Genomic DNA, 20,117 nt, shown 5'->3' with positions numbered 1-20,117 from the left:
TCCATGTTGGCCGGGCTGGTCTTGAGCTCCCGACCTCAGGTGTGCCATCCGCGTTGGCCTCCCACAGTGCTGGGATTCCAGGTGTGAGCCACCATGCCCGGCCCTGAGTTCTTCTCTTTGTTGTCAAACCTCAAGAGACTCCTTTTCTCTACCAGACCTCTCCAAGCTGGCGAGTCGAATACAGACTGTATGAGAACCGGGGGCGGCAGGGGATTCGTTGCTGTTTGTGGTTTAGATTTTAAGAGACCAAGGGTAGGGATGGCCGCTCCCTTCCACCAGGATGTGTAGCAAGAGTCCAACCCCATTCCAGTCAGAAGGGTACGGGGTTCCCTAGGTCGGAACCCTGGTTGCTGTGTTACCACTGGTGACCAAGTAGCTCAGGTGCATTCGTGGAAAAGAATGCCAGATCCACGCCGCTGCTCAGAGCTTCCCCACCCTGAGCGTGCCCAAGAAGTGCCCGTCAGTGGCCGTTGTATTATGATCAGGAAATCAGTAGCCCCAGAGATACCTGGCAATAGCTTTTTGGGAATCTGGAATACAATTAGCACTCAAACATCTGTAGAACGAAGGGCCCCAGAATATCATTTCTCCTCCTGTCTAATACTCTGTGGCAAGGGAGAGGACAGTGATTTTTTTGGTAGAGCTTTTTCAAGAAAAAAAAAAAAGTTTAGTCCTGTGGACAGTTCGGTAGTTATTCTACTTCAAACACTGGGCATGTTTCATGTTCCTCAAAAAGCCCAGTTGGCCAGGCGCGGTGGCTCAAGCCTGTAATCCCAGCACTTTGGGAGGCCGAGGCGGGCGGATCACGAGGTCAGGAGATCGAGACCATCCTGGCTGACACGGTGAAACCCCGTCTCTACTAAAAAATACAAAAAAAACTAGCCGGGCGAGGTGGCGGGCGCCTGTAGTCCCAGCTACTGGGGAGGCTGAGGCAGGAGAATTGCGTGAACCCGGGAGGCGGAGCCTGCAGTGAGCTGAGATCCGGCCACTGCACTCCAGCCTGGGCGGCAGAGCGAGACTCCGTCTCAAAAAAAAAAAAAAAAAAAAAGCCCAGTTATACTTTGGGTTTTTTGTTGTTGTTTTTTGAGATGGAGGCTCACTCTTGTCACCCAGGCTGGCGTGCAATGGCATGATCTTGGCTCACTGCAACCTCCACCTCCCAGGTTCAAGCGATTCTCCTGCCTCAGCCTCCCGACTAGCTGGGATTATGGGCATGCGCCACCACACCCTGCTAATTTTGTATTTTTAGTAGAGACGGGGTTTGTCCATGTTGATCAGGTTGGTCTCGAACTCCCAACCTCAGGTGACCCGCCCGCCTCGGCCTCCCAAAATGCTGGGATTACAGCCGTGAGCCACCACACCCGGCTGTACTTTGTAAAATAGGCATACCTCCTTACAAAGAATATGTTTAGAATCTTTACATATCGGGTCTATTTACTGTGTCCTTGAAAGCTTTCTTTAAATGATTTATAAAATAACAGTTTCCTTAAGTTACAGATGGCCTCTCTCATCTCTCCGTGTGTTGTTTACAAGCGTGCTTCAGTGATTATGGGGGCAGGAAATGGCCTCCCGGGAGGATCACAGATCCTAGTACTGAAACACCCCCAGAGCAGAGCTGTCCCTGCATTATCCAACACAGGTACCTTAAAGTTCTTATAAACGGTGACTTTCTGCAGCGTTTAGATAAAACCAGGCTAGAAGCAGAGGACCACCTCCTAAAGAGCAGTTTCTCTTCATATGATACTTAGCATAGCTCAAAATAGGAGGAACAAAGTAGCAAGTTAAGGATAAAGCTCTTTTATTGTATGCATTGAAACCTTACGGGAGCAGCTTTGTGTCCTGTGGAATCTGCTGTCCCTCTAGGGTTCCCTTCTAGGGCACTGGAATGTTAAACAGGGTATTAGGTGCCTCTGGGGTCCAGAATCTTGCCAATGAAGAGAAGGGCCCCTGTGTCCGTGTCCCTCAGGACGAAGATGAAAGGCTGGTTAAGGTGATAGTCCAGCAGGAAGGTGAGGTGCGCAGGCTGCAGCCCCGGGCTGGGGGTGGCTCCCGCCCCATCCTCGTTCCACTCGAAGCCGGCCCGGTGTTCCACTTGAGTCAGCTTGATGGGTTTGCCTGTGATCTTGCTAAAGTCTGGTGAATCAAACAAAGACTGCAGCTCTGTAGAGATGGAGAGAGATTTCCGTTAAAACCCTGCCTTCCCCGACACCCCGACCAAGGGATCCAGTTGCAAGCAAGCTGGGATGGCGCGCCACTGCTGACTTTCTGGGACGCCTCAAGAGCTCCGAGCTGGCCAAGGGTGGAGCAACTTGCCCAGGAGCACTTAGCAAGTTAGGTCAAGATGAGAAAACAGGTCAGACAGACTCGTCTTGAGAGGCAGTGTCATGAGCGCCTGTGAAGGAGGTCTGCTCGTGAGGCTGAGGAATGAGCCTGATGAGAGAAGGCAGGCAGGACGAGGATTAAGGAATCATGCACGGCCCCTGCAAGGCCGTGGAGCCCTGAGTTCTGCTCAGCAAGGTGGAAGTCCCGAAGACCCCGGCCCGCCCCACCCACCAAAAGCAAAAGGGTCTCCAGACATACTCGTCTCCTGTAGCGACTTGGTGACTTCGCCTTCGTAACTTAGCTTCAGCTTGGGGAGGGTCAGGACCGCCTGCACCGTCTTCAGTTCCCGGTCTATGTCGTGAATGAACTCGGAGGTGAGGCTCTCCTCTATCAGGGTCAAATTCTGGGTCACTTTGAGGGGCAGGAAGAAGATGATACTCATGCTTCCGGTCAAAGGCAGCTGGGCAATCTGAGACAGGTGAGAAAGCACATGGGTTAGTCCTTTAGAGGCCAGAAGCCGGGGACAGACATAGCCGGGAGCTGTCTTCCTCTCCCGTGGCGGGGCCCTGGCCTTGTCCTTCCCCCAGCCCCTCAGCTATTTAACAATCCCCCTCTAGGTTCGAGCTTTCTGGCAGCAAGCCATTGCCTGAGATTTCTTCAGAGAGGAGGCTGTTGGCCTTTCTTACCTTGGCCTAATACCAACTGAAGTTATCTGCTGAAAGAATGTTCTCCTGTGGTTTAAGGAGCTAGAATTGAATTTCAGGTCTTTATTTTCTCCCAAAGTCTATCTGCCAACATTGACTGATCATTTGTTAGGTAGAGAGCGCTAGACTAAGACAGGGAGAACCGGGGATAGGAATACCGAAGGGGCCGTAAGAGGGCTTGGAGGCTCCACCCCATCTACCCACGAAGAGCAAAAGCATCCTTTGAACAGAGGCTCTCAACCTACAGTCCATGGAACAGATGGTGTCAGGGTCCCAAGAGTCTCCTGCAATCGTTGATAGAAACGTGTGTGTACACCTGGCAGTGCTCTCCCGGGTTTCCGAAATGTGTGTGTACACCTGGCAGTGCTCTCCCGGGTTTCCGAAATGTGTGTGTACACCTGGCAGTGCTCTCCCTGGTTTGAGGCACTGTCGTCAGATTCCCAGAGATCCCATGTGATGGCCATGACCCAACAAAGGTTAACAGTTACAGACTTACAACTAAAAGAAGTCAGGTACACGGAAAGCCTTAGAATGCCAACGATTGGCTGAGCGCGGTGGCTCACGCCTGGAATCCCAGCACTTTAGGAGGCCGAGGCGGGCGAATCACCTGAGGTCAGGAGTTCGAGACCAGCCTGGGCAACATGGTGAAACCCTGTCTCTACTAAAAATACAAAATTAGCCAGGCGTGCTGGCAGGTGCCTATAATCCCAGCTACTAGGGAGGCTGAGGCAGGAGAATTGCTTGAACTCGACAGGGCAGAGGTTGCGGTGAGCCAAGATCATGCCACTGCACTGCAGCCTGGGAGACAGAGCAAGACTGTCTCAAAAAAAAAAAAAAAGAATGCCAACAATTTGGAGTTTGTCATTATTTTTCAAAGTCTGGCTTTAAATTCTAGAAATAGGAGTCTGAAGGAAAGAAAGAGAACTAACATTTGGGCACCCAATCTGAGGGCCCGTTTCACATTACCTTACTCATCCTTCTAACAAACCCTGGGAGGATAAGTGTTGATAACAATCGCCTTCCCCATCTTAAGAAGAGGAAAGGCTCAGAGATGTTATTAACCTGCTCAAAGTCAAACAGCAGGCGAAACGTAGACAGCTGTCAGATCTCACAGGTCGTTTTATTCCCACTCCCCTGTTTTGCTTCTCTGTCCTCTGCCTCCACCCATCACCCACATTGCCCCTACCCCTACGGACCTTGCAGCTGAGATCCGAATCCAAGCCATAGCGTAAAATAGCCTTAGGGTCTGACATCATGGGGACCCTCACGGTCCTCTCTTCATCCAAGTAGAAGTCCTCGAGGGAAGTCTTTCTGGGGTCAAACTTTGTTACCCACTGCCCTGGAATGAAATGAATGACATAGTCTGAGCCCCAGGAGACCAGAAAGACGGTGGCACCATGCTGTGTCCCCAAAGCGCATTGTTGAAAATTGCCTGACTTAAGGGAGCTTAGCCGTCAGGGGCTCTGATGCCTCAGGGAATAGGCCTGTCTCAGTGTGTGTGGTTTGGACCCCACAGTTATTTCCAGGACCCCAAGTACCCTTCACCAGCAAACTCCAATGGCGAGACGTTGATTTGGCTGATTAGGCTCTCTGGATTGTACACATTCTGTGATAGCCTGCAAGAAAAGTAAACTGGTGGCCAGGCGCGGTGGACTCACACCTGTAATCCCAGCATATTGGGAGGCCGGGGTGGATGGATCACTTGAGGTCAGGAGTTTGAGACCAGCCTAGCCAACATGAAAAAACACTGTACTAAAAATATAAAAATGGCCGGGCGTGGTGACTCACGCCTGTTGTCCCAGCACTTTGGGAGGCCAAGGTGGGCAGATCACTTGAGGTCAGGAGTTTGAGACCAGCCTGGCCGACATGGCAAAACCCCGTCTCTACTAAAAATACAAAAATGGCCAGGTGTGGTGCCTCACGTCTGTAATCCCAGCACTTTGGGAGGCTGAGGTGGGTGGATCATCTAAGGTCAGGAGTTTGAGACTAGCCTGGCCAACATGGTGAAACCCTGCCTCTACTAAAAATACAAAAATTAGCTGGGCGCAGTGGTGGGTGCCTGTAATCCCAGCTACTCGGGAGGCCGAGGCGGGAGAATCGCTTGAACCCGGGAGCCAGAGGTTGCAGTGAGCCAAGATCACGCCACAGCACTCCAGCCTGGCCAAAAAGAGCAAAACTCCGTCTCAAAAACAAAAGAAAGAAAAGTAAACTGGTGTGCACTCCTACGGCAGTGTCTGTGGGCGACAGTCAAAGACGGTCCGAGCTGGAAGAGACCTCTGAGGTCCCCTGGATCATGCCCTCTCGCAGCTGAAAACGGGCCGAAGCCAAAGAGGTGAAGTCACTGGCTGACGCTCGAAGCCAGCTGATGGCCAAGCTCCTCTAGCTTAATGTGACCTATAGTATCTGGATCCAGAGCTGTTCTCTCACACACTAGAGATCAGTGCTTGACGTAGGAAGCCATTCGGATTTTCTGCAGGCTGGGGGCCGCTCTTGCTGGTGCCTCAGACAGTTACAAAGCGTTTCTTTTTTTTTTTTTTTTTTTTTTTTTTTGAGACGGAGTCTCGCTCTGTTGCCCAGGCTGGAGTGCAGTGGCCGGATCTCAGCTCACTGCAAGCTCCGCCTCCCGGGTTCACGCCATTCGCCTGCCTCAGCCTCCCGAGTAGCTGGGACTACAGGCGTCCACCGCCACCCCTGACTTATTTATTTATTTATTTATGTGTATTTTTAGTAGAGATGGGGTTTCACCATGTTAGCCAGGATGGTCTCAATCTCGGACCTCGTGATCCGCCCGCCTCGGCCTCCCAAAGTGCTGGGATGACAGGCGTGAGCCACTGCGCCCCGCCGACAGTTACAAAGCATTTTAAGGGAGAGGGTGGCCCCCTGCCCCATGCCACCCCACAAGGCCTTATCTGAACGGGGCTGGCCCCGCACTAGGCCTGTGGAACGATCTCCAAACACATAACCACAGCCTAGAAGGATGTCGTTGGTCACCTGCCATGTCTTGGGTACAGAACTAGAGTTGTTGTAAAACTTGGAGACAACATAAAAAGGTGTCTATGAAGTAGGTGTATTATCGTCACGTTGAAGGTGAGAACATAGGCCCGGAAAGGTTGCGAAATGAGTGCACAGTTCCTCAGCTAGTACAGGCGGAGGTGGAATTTAAACCTTGTCTGATTCGGCCAGCACAGTGGTTCACGCCTGTAATCCCAGCACTTCGGGAGGCCGAGGTGGGTGGATCACCTGAGGTCAGGAGTTTAAGACCAGCCTGGCCAACATGGCGAAACCCCCATCTCTACTGAAAATACAAAAATTAGCCAGGCGTGGTGGCGGGCACCTGTAATCTCAGCTACTCAGGAGGCTGAGGCAGGAGAATCGCTTGAACCTGGGAGGTAGGGAGGCTGTAGTGAGCCAAGATCGCACCACTGCACTCCAGGCTGGGCAACAGAATGAGACTCCATCTTAAAAAAATAAATAAATACATCTTGTCTGATTCAAAGGCCAGGAAAGCCCCAAACAGGCCCACTGTTCATTCTTTCTCCCTCTCTGCTCTTCTGTCTCCACAAGTCTCTGACTCTCTATAGACATTCATACCTTGGCCTGGATTTGATGACAAGCAGATAAGCTCCAGGTGAGTGCAGTTCCCAGATCCTCCCCCAGCCGTACCCCAGCCCCCATGCTGGGCAAGGTCTCTGACACCTCCCCTTTCCAAGCCCCCTCTGACGCCTGCCACCCACCCTTGGTCAAAAAAGAAGTGGAAAGTTGGACATGGTAATCCCAGCACTTTGGGAGGCCGAGGTGGGCAGATCACCTGAGCTCAGGAGTTCGAGACCAGCCTGGGCATCATAGCGACACCCTCTCTTAAAAATAAATTTAAAAGGGCCGGGTGCGATGGCTCGTGCCTGTAATCCCAGCACTTTGGGAGGCTGAGGCGGGCAGATCACCTGAGCTCAGGAGTTCGAGACCAGCCTGGCCAACATGGTGAAACCCCGTCTCTACTAAAATACAAAAAATTAGCCGGGCGTGGTGGTGCACGCCTATAATCCCAGCTACTCGGGAGGCTGAAGCACAAGAATCGCTTGAACCTGGGAGGCAGAGGTTGCACTGAGCTGAGATCGCACCACCGCACTCCAGCTAGGGCTACAGAGTAAGACTCCGTCAAAATACAATAAAATAAAGAAGTGGAGACGCGCTCACCCTTGAAGTACGCCACACTGAGAAGGAGAATACTGATCTCATCGGGCAGTTCCTTCGTGGACCTGGCGAGCTTCCCTTTCATCTGGGCCTGCACCCAGTTGTTGATCTCCTGCAGGTCCAAGCGAGGGTTGCCCGTCAGGACTCTGGGCCTGGTCCCATATGACTTTTCCAGGGGTGCCACAAAGCTGGATTTTATGCGCAGCTCTGAGAAGAGGCGGAGCAGAGGTTAGCGTGTGCGACTCAACGACCAGCATCCCATCTTCAAGAGCCTGCCAGGCTCGGGTTCTGGTTTACCGCTCAGCAGGCCCTGACTTCCCGCCCAGCCTCTTCTTGTGACTTGCCAGGACTTCTGCTGGCATCCCCAGGCACTGGCCAGGGGGCAGCAGATCCCCACATCGTGCCACTGCCCTCCCTGCCCCTCCCACCATCTCCTGCAGCCCACTTCCTCTTTCTGATCCTCTCTGGGTTCACGGACCTTTCCTCCCCCACCAGTGCCAGGCTGGGCCTGAGCATATATGATCTGTTGTTCAGAAAGAACCCCAAGTTGGCCGGGCACGGTGGCTCACGCCTGTAATCCCAGCACTTTGGGAGGCCGAGGCGGCCGGATCACGAGGTCAGGAGATCAAGACCATCCTGGCTAACACGGTGAAACCCCGTCTCTACTAAAAAATACAAAAAACTAGCCAGGCGTGGTGGCGGGCGCCTATAGTCCCAGCTACTCGGGAGGCTGAGGCAGGAGAATGGCGTGAACCCGGGAGGCGGAGCTTGCAGTGAGTGGAGATCTGGCCACTGCCCTCCAGCCAGGGCGACACAGCGAGACTCCGTCTCAAAAAAAAAAAAAAAAGAGAGAACCCCCAGTCTGCAGCATGGAGCCCACATTCCTCAGGCAGCTCGGGCCGCAAATCTGACTTACTCTTCTCAAAGACGATCCGGGAGGCACTCTTGAGGTTTTTCTGGGGGGCGGTGACCGTGCCAAGGAGCTCCTTGTAGGTGCCGTGGATGTCTGGGCTGCTGATCAGGTCATAGTAGAGAGCCCGGTGAATGACGGATTCCGTTCGCTGCTCCGCTCCTGCCAGAGACAAGGATGTGGACGTCAATAACTGCACCCCAGGGCCCAAATCAAGCCCCCTCCCGGAACACAGATACTATACTCATCTTTTTTGTCTGCTGAGAGCCCAAGTAGGTTGATCTTCAAGACCATCTAGGTGGCCAAGGAATTTTCATCCTTAGAGATTTTCCTGAAGTAGGTTAAAGGCGTCAGGTCTGGAAGGTGGGAGTGAGGGAATGAGGGGCACCAGTCCCTGTGCTTCTCCCATCACAGCCCTTAAGACTATTCTGGCCGGGCACAGCGGCTCATGCCTATAATCCCGGCACTTTGGGAGGCCGAGGCGGGTGGATCGCTTGAGCCCAGGAGTTTGAGACCAGTCTAGGCAACATGGAGAAACCCCGTCTCTACTAAAAATACAAATATTAGCTGGGCATGGTGGCAGGCGCCTGTCCCAGCTACTCTGGAGGCTGAGGCAGGAGAATTCCTTGAACCTGGGAGGCAGAGGTTGCAGTGAGCTGAGATCGAACCACTGCACTCCAGCCTGGGTGACACAGCGAGACTCCGTCTCAGGGAAAAAAAAAAAAAAGACTATTCTGTAGTTACCTGATACTAGCTTCCCCTGTGAACCCAGCTGTGTGCTCAGTGAGGGCAAGCCCGCACCTGCCTGTTTGCAGTTATATCCCCGGAACTCACGCTAACGGCTATAGCACCGCACCAGGTTGGTTAAGGAATGCAAGAATGTGCCTTGAAGTCACCGTGTCAGTCAGCGACCCCTGAGGCCAAGTACGCTGGGACCCCCAGGCTGGGGAGCTGGGGAATCGTGTGTGTGTGTGTGTGTGTGTGTGTGTGTGTGTGTGTGTGTGTGTGTGTAGCCCGAGTTCCCGCCTGCATGGCTGGGACCCCCGGGGCTGGGGAATCTGTGTGAGTGTGTGTGTGTAGCCCCAGTTCCCGCCTGCAGGCTGGGGAGCTGGGGAATCGTGTGTGTGTGTGTGTGTGTGTGTGTGTGTGTAGCCCGAGTTCCCACCTGCATGGCTGGGACCCCCAGGCTGGGGAATCTGTGTGTGTGTGTGTGTGTGTGTGTGTGTGTAGCCCCAGTTCCCGCCTGCAGGGCCAGGGGAGCTGGGGATTCTGTGTGTGCGTGTGTGTGTGTGTGTGTGTGTGTGTGTGTGTGTGTATAGCCCGAGTTCCCACCTGCACAGCTGGGACCCCCGGGCTGGGGAGCTGGCCGGGGGAGCTGGGGAATCTGTGTGCGTGTGTGTGTATGTGTGTGTGTGTATATATATATATATATATATATAGCCCGAGTTCCCACCTGCATGGCTGGGACCCCGGGGCCGGGGGAGCTGGGGAATCGTGTGTGTGCAGCCCGAGCTCTTGCTTACATGGCTGGGACCCCCAGGCCAGGCCCTCAGTGCTACTTCACCCCTCCCTGAGCTCCAATGTCAATAAAGTCAGCCACGTTTACCCACAGGCCACAGGGGCCCTCTCCAGGTCTGTCTGGGGCTTCCTGCCTCTGAGCACTCACCCAGCGAGAGCGCCGAGAGGGCCGTGGCCACACTGAGAGGAGACAGGAGCACGTTGGTCGTGGGGCTCATGCTGGACCGCACCCGGTACAGGTCATAGCCAAAGTTGGAGACAGCCGCTGCCAGCTTGTTCACCGGGACTTTGAAGAAAGGATCCTCCTCCTCCACCAGCGCTCCTGTGCTGTCGGGGTCTGGGGAGCCCTGGCAGGAGACGGGAAGTCTTGGGTTTGAGTTCAGGGACCCGCGGAGACGCACAGCGACCGACTGTCTCCGTGTGGCTTTGTGTAGGGTGGTGGTTCTGGCCCCTTGGGGCTGTCCTTCCTAATTTTTTTGTGTTTGGCCTAAAACTGGAATGAGTTTTCCTCCCCGATCATGCATGAGCTCTCTGCGGGGAGACGGCGCAGAAGAGAGATTCGCTGGTTTTTTTATTTGAGACAGAGTCTCACTCTGTCGCCCAGGCTGGAGGGCAGCGGGGCAATCTCGGCTCACTGCAAGCTCCACCTCCCCGGTTCAAGCGATTCTCCTGCCTTAGCTTCCCAGTTGGCTGGGATAATATGCATGCGCCACCGTGCCCAGCCGGCTGACAGTTTTTAAAAAGTGGGTCACAGGGGCCGGGCGCGGTGGCTCACGCCTGTAATCCCAGCACTTTGGGAGGCCCAGGCGGGCGGATCACGAGATCAGGAGATCAAGACCATTCTGGCTAACACGGTGAAACCCTGTCTGTACTAAAAATACAAAAAATTAGCCAGGCATGGTGGCGGGCGCCTGTAGTCCCAGCTACTCGGGAGGCTGAGGCAGGAGAATGGCGTGAACCTGGGAGGCAGAGCTTGCAGTGAGCCGAGATCCGGTCACTGCACTCCAGCCTGGGCGACAGAGCGAGACTCCGTCTCAAAAAAAAAAAAAAAAACAACACTGTCAGCCAAGTGGCTCACACCTATAATCCCAGCATTTTGGGAGGCTGAGGTGGGTGAATCACTTGAGGTCAGGAATTCAAGACCATCCTGGGCAACACGGTGAAACCCGTCTCTACTAAGAATACAAAAAAATTAACTGGTCATGGTGGCGGGCGCCTGTAATCCTAGCTACTTGGGAGGCTGAGGAATGAGAATTGCTTGAACCTGGGAGGCAGAGGTTGTAGTGAGCTGAGATTGTGCCACTGTACTCTAGCCTGGGTGACAGAGTGAGACCCTGTCTCAATAAATAAATAAATATAAAAATAAAAATTGGGAGCCAGGCCGGGCGCGGTGGCTCAAGCCTGTAATCCCAGCACTTTGGGAGGCCGAGACGGGCGGATCACGAGGTCAGGAGATCGAGACCATCCTGGCTGACACAGTGAAACCCCGTCTCTACTAAAAAATACAAAAAAACTAGCCGGGCGAGGTGGTGGGCGCCTGTAGTCCCAGCTACTCAGGAGGCTGAGGCAGGAGAATGGCGTGAACCCGGGAGGCGGAGCTTGCAGTGAGCCAAGATCACGCCACTGCACTCCAGCCTGGGCGGCAGAGCGAGACTCTGTCTCAAAAAAAAAAAAAATTGGGAGCCAGGTGCGATGGCTCATGCCTGTAATCCCAGCCCTTTGGGAGGCCAAGGAAGACTGATCACTTGACCTCAGGAGTTTGAGACCAGCCTGAGCAACATGGTGAGGCCCCATCTCTACTAAAAAATACCCAAAAAATTAGCAGGGCGTGGTGGCATGTGCCTGTGGTCCCAGCTACTTGGGAGGCTGAGGCATGAGAATTGGTTGAACCCGGGAGGCCAAGGTTGCAGTGAGCCAAGATTGTACCACTGTACTCCAGCTTGGGTGGTGGAGTGAGTGAGACTCTGTCTCTAAAACAAGAAAGTTAGAAAAAAGAACTGAGGGCCGGGCGCGGTGGCTCAAGTCTGTAATCCCAGCACTTTGGGAGGCCGAGACGGGCGGATCACTAGGTCAGGAGATCGAGACCATCCTGGCTAACACGGTGAAACCCCGTCTCTACTAAAAAATACAAAAAACTAGCCGGGCGAGGTGGCGGGCGCCTGTAGTCCCAGCTACTCAGGAGGCTGAGACAGGAGAATGGCCCGAACCCGGGAGGCGGAGCTTGCAGTGAGCTGAGATCCGGCCACTGCACTCCAGCCTGGGCGACAGAGCGAAGACTCCGTCTCAGAAAAAAAAAAAAAAAGGCCGGGCGCGGTGGCTCACGCCTGTAATCCCAGCACTTTGGGAGGCCGAGGCGGGCGGATCACAAGGTCAGGAGATCGAGACCACGGTGAAACCCCGTCTCTACTAAAAATACAAAAAATTAGCCGGGCGCGGTGGCGGGCGCCTGTAGTCCCAGCTACTCAGGAGGCTGAGGCAGGAGAATGGCGGGAACCCGGGAGGCGGAGCTTGCAGTGAGCCGAGATCGCGCCACTGCACTCCAGCCTGGGCGACAGAGCGAGACTCCGTCTCAAAAAACAAAAACAAAACAAAACAAAACAAAACAAAAAAAAAAAAAAAAAAAGAAAAGAAAAAAGAACTGAGTTTTTCTTTTTTCTTTTTTTTTTTTTTTTTTTTTTTTTTTTTTGAGGCGGAGTCTCGCTCTGTCGCCCAGGCTGGAGTGCAGTGGCGCGATCTCGGCTCACTGCAAGCTCCGCCTCCCGGGTTCCCGCCATTCTCCTGCCTCAGCCTCCCGAGTAGCTGGGACTACAGGCGCCGCCACCACGCCCGGCTAATTTTTTTTGTATTTTTAGTGGAGACGGGGTTTCATTGTGTTAGCCAGGATGGTCTCGATCTCCTGACCTCATGATCCGCCCGTCTCGGCCTCCCAAAGTGCTGGGATTACAGGCTTGAGCCACCGCGCCCGGCCTCTTTTTTTTTTTTTTTGAGATGGAGTCTCACTCTGTCGCCCAGGCTGGAGTGCAGTGGCACGATCTCGGCTCACTGCAAGCTCCGCCTCCCGGGTTCACGCCATTCTCCTGCCTCAGCCTCCCGAGTAGCTGGGACTACAGGTGCCTGCCACCACACCCAGCTAATTTTTTGTATTTTTAGTAGAGACGGGGTTTCCCTGTGTTAGCCAGGATGGTCTCGATCTCCTGACCTCGTGATCCGCCTGCCTCGGCCTCCCAAAGTGCTGGGATTACAGGCATGAGTCGCCGCACCCGGCCCCTCACTGCAGTCTTAATCTCCTGGGCTCATGTGATCCTCCCACCTCAGATTCTCAAGTAGGTAGTACCACAGGCACGTGCCACCACGCCTGGTAATTTTTGCTTTTTTGTAGAGACAGGGATCTCACTATGTTGCCCATGCTGGTCTCAAACTCCTGGACTCAAACAATCCTCCTGCTCGGTCTCCCACGCTGCTGGGATGACAGGCGTGAGCCACTGTGCCCGGAACTGAGTCTTTTTTATTTGCGTCCATTGCCAGCACCTGTCGAGTAGGTGTTTGGTAGATGAGAAATGAATGGGTGGCCACATGCCCTGTAGAATGAATATTTTTATCCCATTTCATAGGCAGGGAAGCAGAGACCGAGGTAAGGGTTTTCTAGGGTCACAAAACTAGGAGGAGGGAGGCTCAGAATTCATACTCCGACCTCACAAAAGTCCAGGGCTCTTGCCAAGATGCCCAGCTGCTCTTGTCCCTCAAGGGTGGGCCACCCCCAACACTCACCCCGTAACACTCATATGGCATGGCCCAGGCTTCCCTCCATGTGCCTGTATCTGCCTTGGCAACCCAGCTGTGCCCTTTCTGGGCAGGAGAGAGGTCAGTCCATACCCTCGCTCCCTGCCACAGCCTGGTCAGTATCCGAACCAATGTGTGGGAACATGACCTGCTCAGTGGAGCCCCCACTAGGAAGACAAGGTAACGAGAAAAGGTAATGGCCGGGCACCGTGGCTCACGCCTGTCATCCCAGCACTTTGGGAGGCCAAGGCGGGCGAATCACTTGAGATCCGGAGTTCAAGACCAGCCTGACCAACATGGAGAAACCCTGTCTCTACTAAAAATACAAATGACCTGGGCATGGTGGCACATGCCTGTAATCCCAGCTACTCGGGAGGCTGAAGCAGGAGAATGGCATGAACCTGGGAGGCGGATGTTGCAGTGAGCTGAGATCGCAATATTGCACTCCAGCCTGGGCAACAAGAGTGAAACTCCATCTCAAAAAAAATAAAAAGTTTTTTTGTTTTTTTGAGACAGAGTCTCACTCTGTCGCCCAGGCTAGAGTAGGGCAAGGGCACCATCTCAGCTTACTGCAACCTCCACCTCCCAGGTTCAACTGATCCTCCTGCCTCAGCCTCCCGAGTAGCTGGAATTACAGGCATGTGCCATCACACCCGGCTAATCTTTGTATTTTCAGTAGAGACGGCGTTTCTCCATGTTGGCCAAGCTGGTCTTGAACTCCTGGCCTCAAGTGATCCACCCACCTTGGCCTCCCAAAGTCCTGGGATGACAGGTGTGAGCCACCGCGCCCGGCCAAGACAACATTTTTACTCGGGGGGCAGCCCTGGACTTGTTAAAGTGCTTTGGATTTTTACTTTTTTGGGATCTTATTCTTGTCCCCACTCTGTCCCCTGAAAGGCGAGGCGAGACATGCTCTCTCTGTTTTGCCGCTGGAGAAACTCCAGCCCTGGAGAAATAAAGGCCGGAGCCTGGCCTGGAACCTGGGTCCTGGTTCCCGGCCCCGTCTCCCGTGCTGCCTGCCAAGGAGGGGCTGGGAATGCTGACCACGCCGTCCCCACCCGCCGACCGCGCCGTCCCCAACCGCCGACTGACCTCCTCCGGGCCGCTGGCGAGGCTCTGGCAGCTGCTGTGCCCGAGGAGAGCTGCAAAGCAGAGGAATAGCACCAGGGCCTGCATCCTGGGGCCTGCAAGAAAAGCACGAGGCAGCAGGCCGCTCTCCTCCCCCACTGCACTGCCCCGCTACCCCTTCCTGGCCACCCCAGCCAGGGCCCAGGGGATGGGCAGAGCTAGGTGCTTTCCCTCACCCGCGGCAGCAACCACCTCCCAGCCCCCCATTCTCCCAGAAGTGGACCCTCCGCTTGAAGGCTCATCCCTCCCAGCAAGGTTCTCCCGCCCCTCCCCCTGCCTCAGGGCCCACAGTCATACCGTAAGCTTGTGGTTTTTTTCCATTGTCTGCGTCCGGGGACCCTCCTTTAAACCTAAGGCTTTTACTTATTTATTTATTTATTTATTATTTTATTTTTTCAGGCAGAGTCTGGCTCTGTCGCCCAGGCTGAAGTGCAATGGAGCGATCTGGGCTCAATGCAACCTCGGCCTCCTGGATTCTCCCACCTCAACCTCTCGAGTAGCTGGGATTACAGGCGTGTGCCACCACGCCCAGCTAATTTTTTGTATTTTAGTAGCAATGGGGTTTCACCATGTTCACCAGGCTTGTCTCGAACTCCCGACCTCAGCTTATCCGCCCGCCCCAGCCTCCCGAACTGCTAGGGTTATAGGCGGGAGCCATCACACCCGGCCCCTGAACCTTTTAAAGATCCAGAGCAGAGGGGCCCCAGCCCCAGCAGGGCTTCTCCACGTGGAGTATGGCCCAGCACAAATGTACACTAAGGCTTTGCCCTGGAGGCAGCCAACCCGCTCCGGTAATAAGACCTGGAGCGACCTCTCCCAGGAGAACGGGGCAGAACCCAGATCTCCTCCGTGGAATCTCCGGGTACCAAGCAGAGGCACCCAGTCCGGCACCTGCCGTCCCTCCACATTCTCAAACTCTCTTTGGAATTCTCTGGCCTAAAACCTGTGGCCTCACAAGGAGGCTCATTCCCTTCTCCCAGAATTCCCTTTCAGGAGCTCTTCCTCCCATGGTCAGGAGTGCAGGGCCTAGGGTCAGAGAGCCTGGGTTCACATTTCCATTCTGTGTCTTTTTTTTTGGAGACAAAGTGTTGCTATGGTGCCCAGGCTGGAGTGTAGTGGCTATTCACAGGCACAACCACAGCACAGCCCGGAACTCCTGACCTCATGTGATCCTCCTGCCTCAGCCTCCTGAGTAGCTGGGACTGCAGGCGCATGCCACCACACATGGTCTCAGTGCTGTGTCTTTGTAGCTCTCCAAATCACCATTTTTTCTCTTGTAAAATGGAAATAAAATAACCTACTATTAAAATAAAACAACTACCGAGTGCAGTGGCTCACGCCTGTAATCCCAGCACTTTGGGAGGCTAAGGTGGGTGAATGACTTGAGGTCAGGGGTTGGAGACTGTCATGCGCGTCCATGTGAAGAGACCACCAAACAGGCTTTGTGTGAGCAATAAAGCTTTTTAATCACCTGGGTGCAGGCGGGCTGAGTCCGAAAAGAGAGTCAGCAAAGGGAGATAAGGGTGGGGCCGTTTTGTAGGATTTGGGTAGGTAAAGGAAAATTACAGTCAAAGGGGGGTTGTTCTCTGGCGGGCAGGAGTGGGGGTCACAAGGTGCTCAGTGGGGGAGCCTTTTGAGCCAGGAAAAGGAATTTCACAAGGTAATGTCATCGCTTAACGCAAGGACGGGCCATTTTCACTTCTTTTGTGGTGGAATGTCATCAGTTAAGGCGAGGCAGGGCATTGGCACTTCTTTTGTGATTCTTCAGTTACTTCAGGCCATCTGGGCATATACGTGGGAGTCACAGGGGATGCCATGGCTTGGCTTGGGCTCAGAGGCCTGACAGAGACCATCCTGGGCAACACAGGGAAACCTGTCTCTACTAAAAATACAAAAAAATTAACTGGACATGGTGGCAGGCCCCTGTAATCCCAGCTACTTGGGAGGCTGAGGCAGGAGAATTGCTTGAATCCAGGAGGCAGAGGTTGCAGTGAGCCGAGATCGTGCCACTGCACTCCAGCCTGGGCAACAGAGTGAGACTCCATCTCAAAAAAAAAAAAAAAATGTAGACTCTAAATGACTTTGGCTCCCCTGCCCTGGCCCCCTACACATCATCCTTCATTATCCGTTTACATACACAAACATCCACCCACACAGCACACGTACTTTTCGACTTCCCAGAACAAACTGGATCAGAAAATTAGGGAAGATATTGTGTGATTGTTGGCTCTAGTCCTTAAAATTAAATCTGATAATCCACTGGACAATATCGTGGGAGGTGAAAGAAGACTGCCTTTGAGTTTACTCAGCTTAAGGCGGGACTGGCAGAGGAAGCCGCCTGGCCTTCTTTCTAAACCCCGCCTCCAGTGAGAGCCCCGCAGACCCCCGCGTTCCCAGCCAGCTGCTCTGGCACGTGGCTGCCCTGACATGCAGGGAGAAAGCCTTCGTGTAGACAACAGGAAAAGCTTTCTGCAACGCAAGACAGAGTCCTCACCCCCATCCAGCCTGTCTCCACCCACCTCGGGCCAGCCCCAGGCAGCTGCCAGGAGCCTGCCTGCCCTGAGCCTCTCCAGACTGGTTTATTTTATTTTATTTTATTTTTTATTTATTTATTTTTTTTTTTTTTTTTGAGACGGGGTCTCGCTCTGTCGCCCAGGCTGGAGTGCAGTGGCCGGATCTCAGCTCACTGCAAGCTCCGCCTCCCGGGTTCCCGCCATTCTCCTGCCTCAGCCTCCCGAGTAGCTGGGACTACAGGCGCCGCCACCTCGCCCAGCTAGTTTTTTGTATTATTTTTTTAGCAGAGACGGGGTTTCACCGTGTTAGCCGGATGGTCTCGATCTCCTGACCTCGTGATCCGCCCGTCTCGGCCTCCCAAAGTGCTGGGATTACAGGCGTGAGCCACCGCGCCCGGCCCAGACTGGTTTATTAGAGACCAAAAATTCAGTGAGGTACACAGGAGGCAAGGCTAGAGAGAAGTTGTCATCTCTAGTTCCTCTGGCCCAAGTAAGAAATTAAGGGAGAAGACAGGCTCATCCCGGCATAGTTTATTAATATTTTTTTTGAGACAGTTTCACTCTTGTCGCCCAGGCTGGAGTGCAGTGGCGCGATCTCAGCTCGCTGCGACTTCCACCTCCCGGGTTCAAGCGATTCTCCTGCCTCAGTCTCCTGAGTAGCTGGGATGACAGGTGCCCGCCACCACACCTGGTTAATTTTTGTTTTAGTAGAGATGGGGTTTCACCATGTTAGCCAGGCTGGTCTTGAATCCTGACCTCAGGTGATCTGCCAGCATCCCGAAGTGCCAGGATTACAGGCGTGAGCCACCACCCCTGGCCATTCTCCTGGCATAGTATTTAAGGAAACGAAAGTCACAATTCAAATGAAGGAGGGACTTTAGTCTCAGTCCTTACAGAATCTAAGCCCAAACCCCAGATCAGGTCACAGATGACTGTCACAATGTGGGTAGGCGGAGGTGAGGTGAGGCAGCCTGGCAAGGAAGAGACCCGGGTCCAAAGGTGGCCCCCAGCTAGACACAGGGACCGGGAGGATTAAGGGCAAGTCTGAAACCTCCACTTCAGGCCATCTGGATAAGGGAAGAGGACAGATGATTGAAAACCCTACAAGGAGCCGGGCGCGGTGGCTCACGCCTGTAATCCCAGCACTTTGGGAGGCCGAGGCGGGCGGATCACAAGGTCAGGAGATCGAGACCACAGTGAAACCCCGTCTCTACTAAAAATACAAAAAATTAGCCGGGCGCGGTTGTGGGCGCCTGTAGTCCCAGCTACTCGGGAGGCTGAGGCAGGAGAATGGCGTGAACCCGGGAGGCGGAGCTTGCAGTGAGCCGAGATCGCGCCACTGCACTCCAGCCTGGGCGACAGAGCGAGACTCCGTCTCAAAAAAAAAAAAAAAAAAAAAAAAAAAAAAGAAAACCCTACAAGGGCAGTGAGAGGGCAGAGCGTGGGGGTCTACACGGGCGCCCCTCAGCGCACACCCAATGCCCTGTCCACGGTGGTGTTTCCTGGGCTGAGCAGGCGACCGCTGGCTGGCTGCGGCCACAGGCAATGATGCCATCCTGTTCAAAGGGCAGTATCCAAGCCCCACTCCTGTCCTAGCAGGCGGGGGAGGGCTCAGGGAGCAGTAGATACCCTCCCTGCTGGGCCAAGGTCAGGCCTTATTTTCTGACAAATTGCCCACATCAAGGAACACAGAAACTGGGATTTTTGTGATCTTGCCTCCAAGTTAGGCGGATCAACTCAAGCCAATACATGTGTTTCAGATTAAACCCAGTTAGGAGACAAACACCCTCCACAGCCGCCGCCGCCTCTTCCCAGAACCGCAGGGCCTTCAAGCCACAGGGCGGTGGGCCCCGGAGATAGTGTGGGGAAGGGCACCTCCCCCTCCCCTGGCTCTGTGGAGGGGATTCTGAGGGGTCCTCCCTGGCCCACCCATAGTGACCCAGCCCCAGACAATGTTTCCTGAAGTTTTAGAACCTGAGTGAGTCAGCCCCGGGTGCCGTGGAGTCACACTTCCCCACACCGCAGAAACAGCAGCCCCAAGAATAGGACTCCCTGCCCCCCAACCCCACGGCCCCACGGAAGCCGGGGGCTAACGCCGGGTTAGCTAACGCCGGGTGGGAGGCCTGCGCCGGACGGGGTGGCGTTTCTGCCAATCCTGCTTAGATCCGCCCCTCTGGGTGGCTTGCCACAGGCAGCAGAAAGGGTGCACCCCAGAACGGACGGCCTTTCCCTCCAGCACCGCAGCTGGGCCCCCAGGCCCTATACACCTGCCGGGCTAAATAGTGGACAATATCTGCCAGAGGCCACAACCTCATTGGTCTCCCAGCCTTGACTCACAGCTTGGCCAAAGAGAGTGGGTGGGGGCTGGCTAGAAGGACCCAGCTGTCCTCCATCCCAGCCCTCAGCCAGGGCGCCGAGGCCAGCGGTTTGGTTGTGCTGGGAAATTGCCTTAGCAGTCAGCACCAGCTGATTCTTGAAAAAGTAGCAGGGAGGCCAGGGAGCAGGGGCCAGGGCTGGGCTGCAGGGCGGCCGCCTTCCTGACTGCCTTTGGTGGGAGCAGCTCCCCGGAGCCTCCTTCCCTCAGGCTCCAGTCCCTTTGGGGTGCTGCTCAGACCCAACCCAGCAGCTTAGCTCCCCCTTCCTCCCCACGTCCGGCCTCACTTCATTCAAAAGCCTTTCCAACCTCTTCCGTCGGTGCAGTGGGATTTGGGGATCACGGGATCCTGGCCTTCGGCCTTGTCCCCCCACCCCCCACTCCCTCTGCCCTCTCTCATCCACTCATCCTTGTGCCCAAACTGCAGGGGCTGCTGTCTCCCCATTTCCTCTCCCTTGCACCCCTCTTTTCTGCTCCCTCGAGTGCCCCTGCCTCTCCCCTGTCCCCCGAGCCCAGGGAAGCCTCTCCCGTCGTCCCTGGCATCAGAGCAGCCAGGGAGCTGCTTTACCTGTGGATACGCTGCAGCTCCACACCCAGCCTAGTCCCACCAAGCCTGCACACTGAGGGGGCTCCAGCCAGCACAAGAGCTTTTTTTGCTGCCTTCTAATCCAGCGTCC

The 20,117-nt window shown here is 54.5% G+C and overlaps 1 protein-coding gene across 3 annotated transcripts; it reads right to left on the bottom strand.

The window, feature by feature from the left end:
- Positions 1-1,781: 1,781 nt before the first annotated feature.
- On the bottom strand, positions 1,782-20,062 carry SERPINF1 (serpin family F member 1). Of its 3 annotated transcripts, none has more exons than XR_012425111.1 (8): positions 20,009-20,062; positions 14,518-14,609; positions 9,794-9,992; positions 8,134-8,289; positions 7,221-7,424; positions 3,425-4,365; positions 2,581-3,383; positions 1,782-2,160 (listed from the first exon to the last, which is right to left on the bottom strand). XR_012425111.1 is itself a non-coding variant. In XM_074018202.1 (8 exons), the coding sequence occupies exons 5-8, from the start codon at positions 7,300-7,302 to the stop codon at positions 1,901-1,903; spliced, it is 696 nt and encodes a 231-aa protein (XP_073874303.1). In that variant the 5' UTR covers positions 7,303-7,424; positions 8,134-8,458; positions 9,794-9,992; positions 14,518-14,609; positions 20,009-20,062; the 3' UTR covers positions 1,782-1,900. The 3 variants fall into 3 exon arrangements, 2 of the variants coding, with proteins under 2 accessions (XP_073874303.1, XP_045231609.2); XM_074018202.1 differs by having other exon boundaries at positions 2,581-2,791; positions 4,223-4,365; positions 8,134-8,458; XM_045375674.2 differs by having other exon boundaries at positions 2,581-2,791; positions 4,223-4,365.
- Positions 20,063-20,117: the final 55 nt, after the last annotated feature.

Source organism: Macaca fascicularis, chromosome 16, assembly GCF_037993035.2.
Source record: "Macaca fascicularis isolate 582-1 chromosome 16, T2T-MFA8v1.1".
In the NCBI taxonomy this organism is placed as follows: Eukaryota; Metazoa; Chordata; class Mammalia; order Primates; family Cercopithecidae; genus Macaca; species Macaca fascicularis.
The sequence above is the reverse complement of the archived record's forward strand: the minus strand, read 5'-3'. Positions and strand labels throughout refer to the sequence as shown.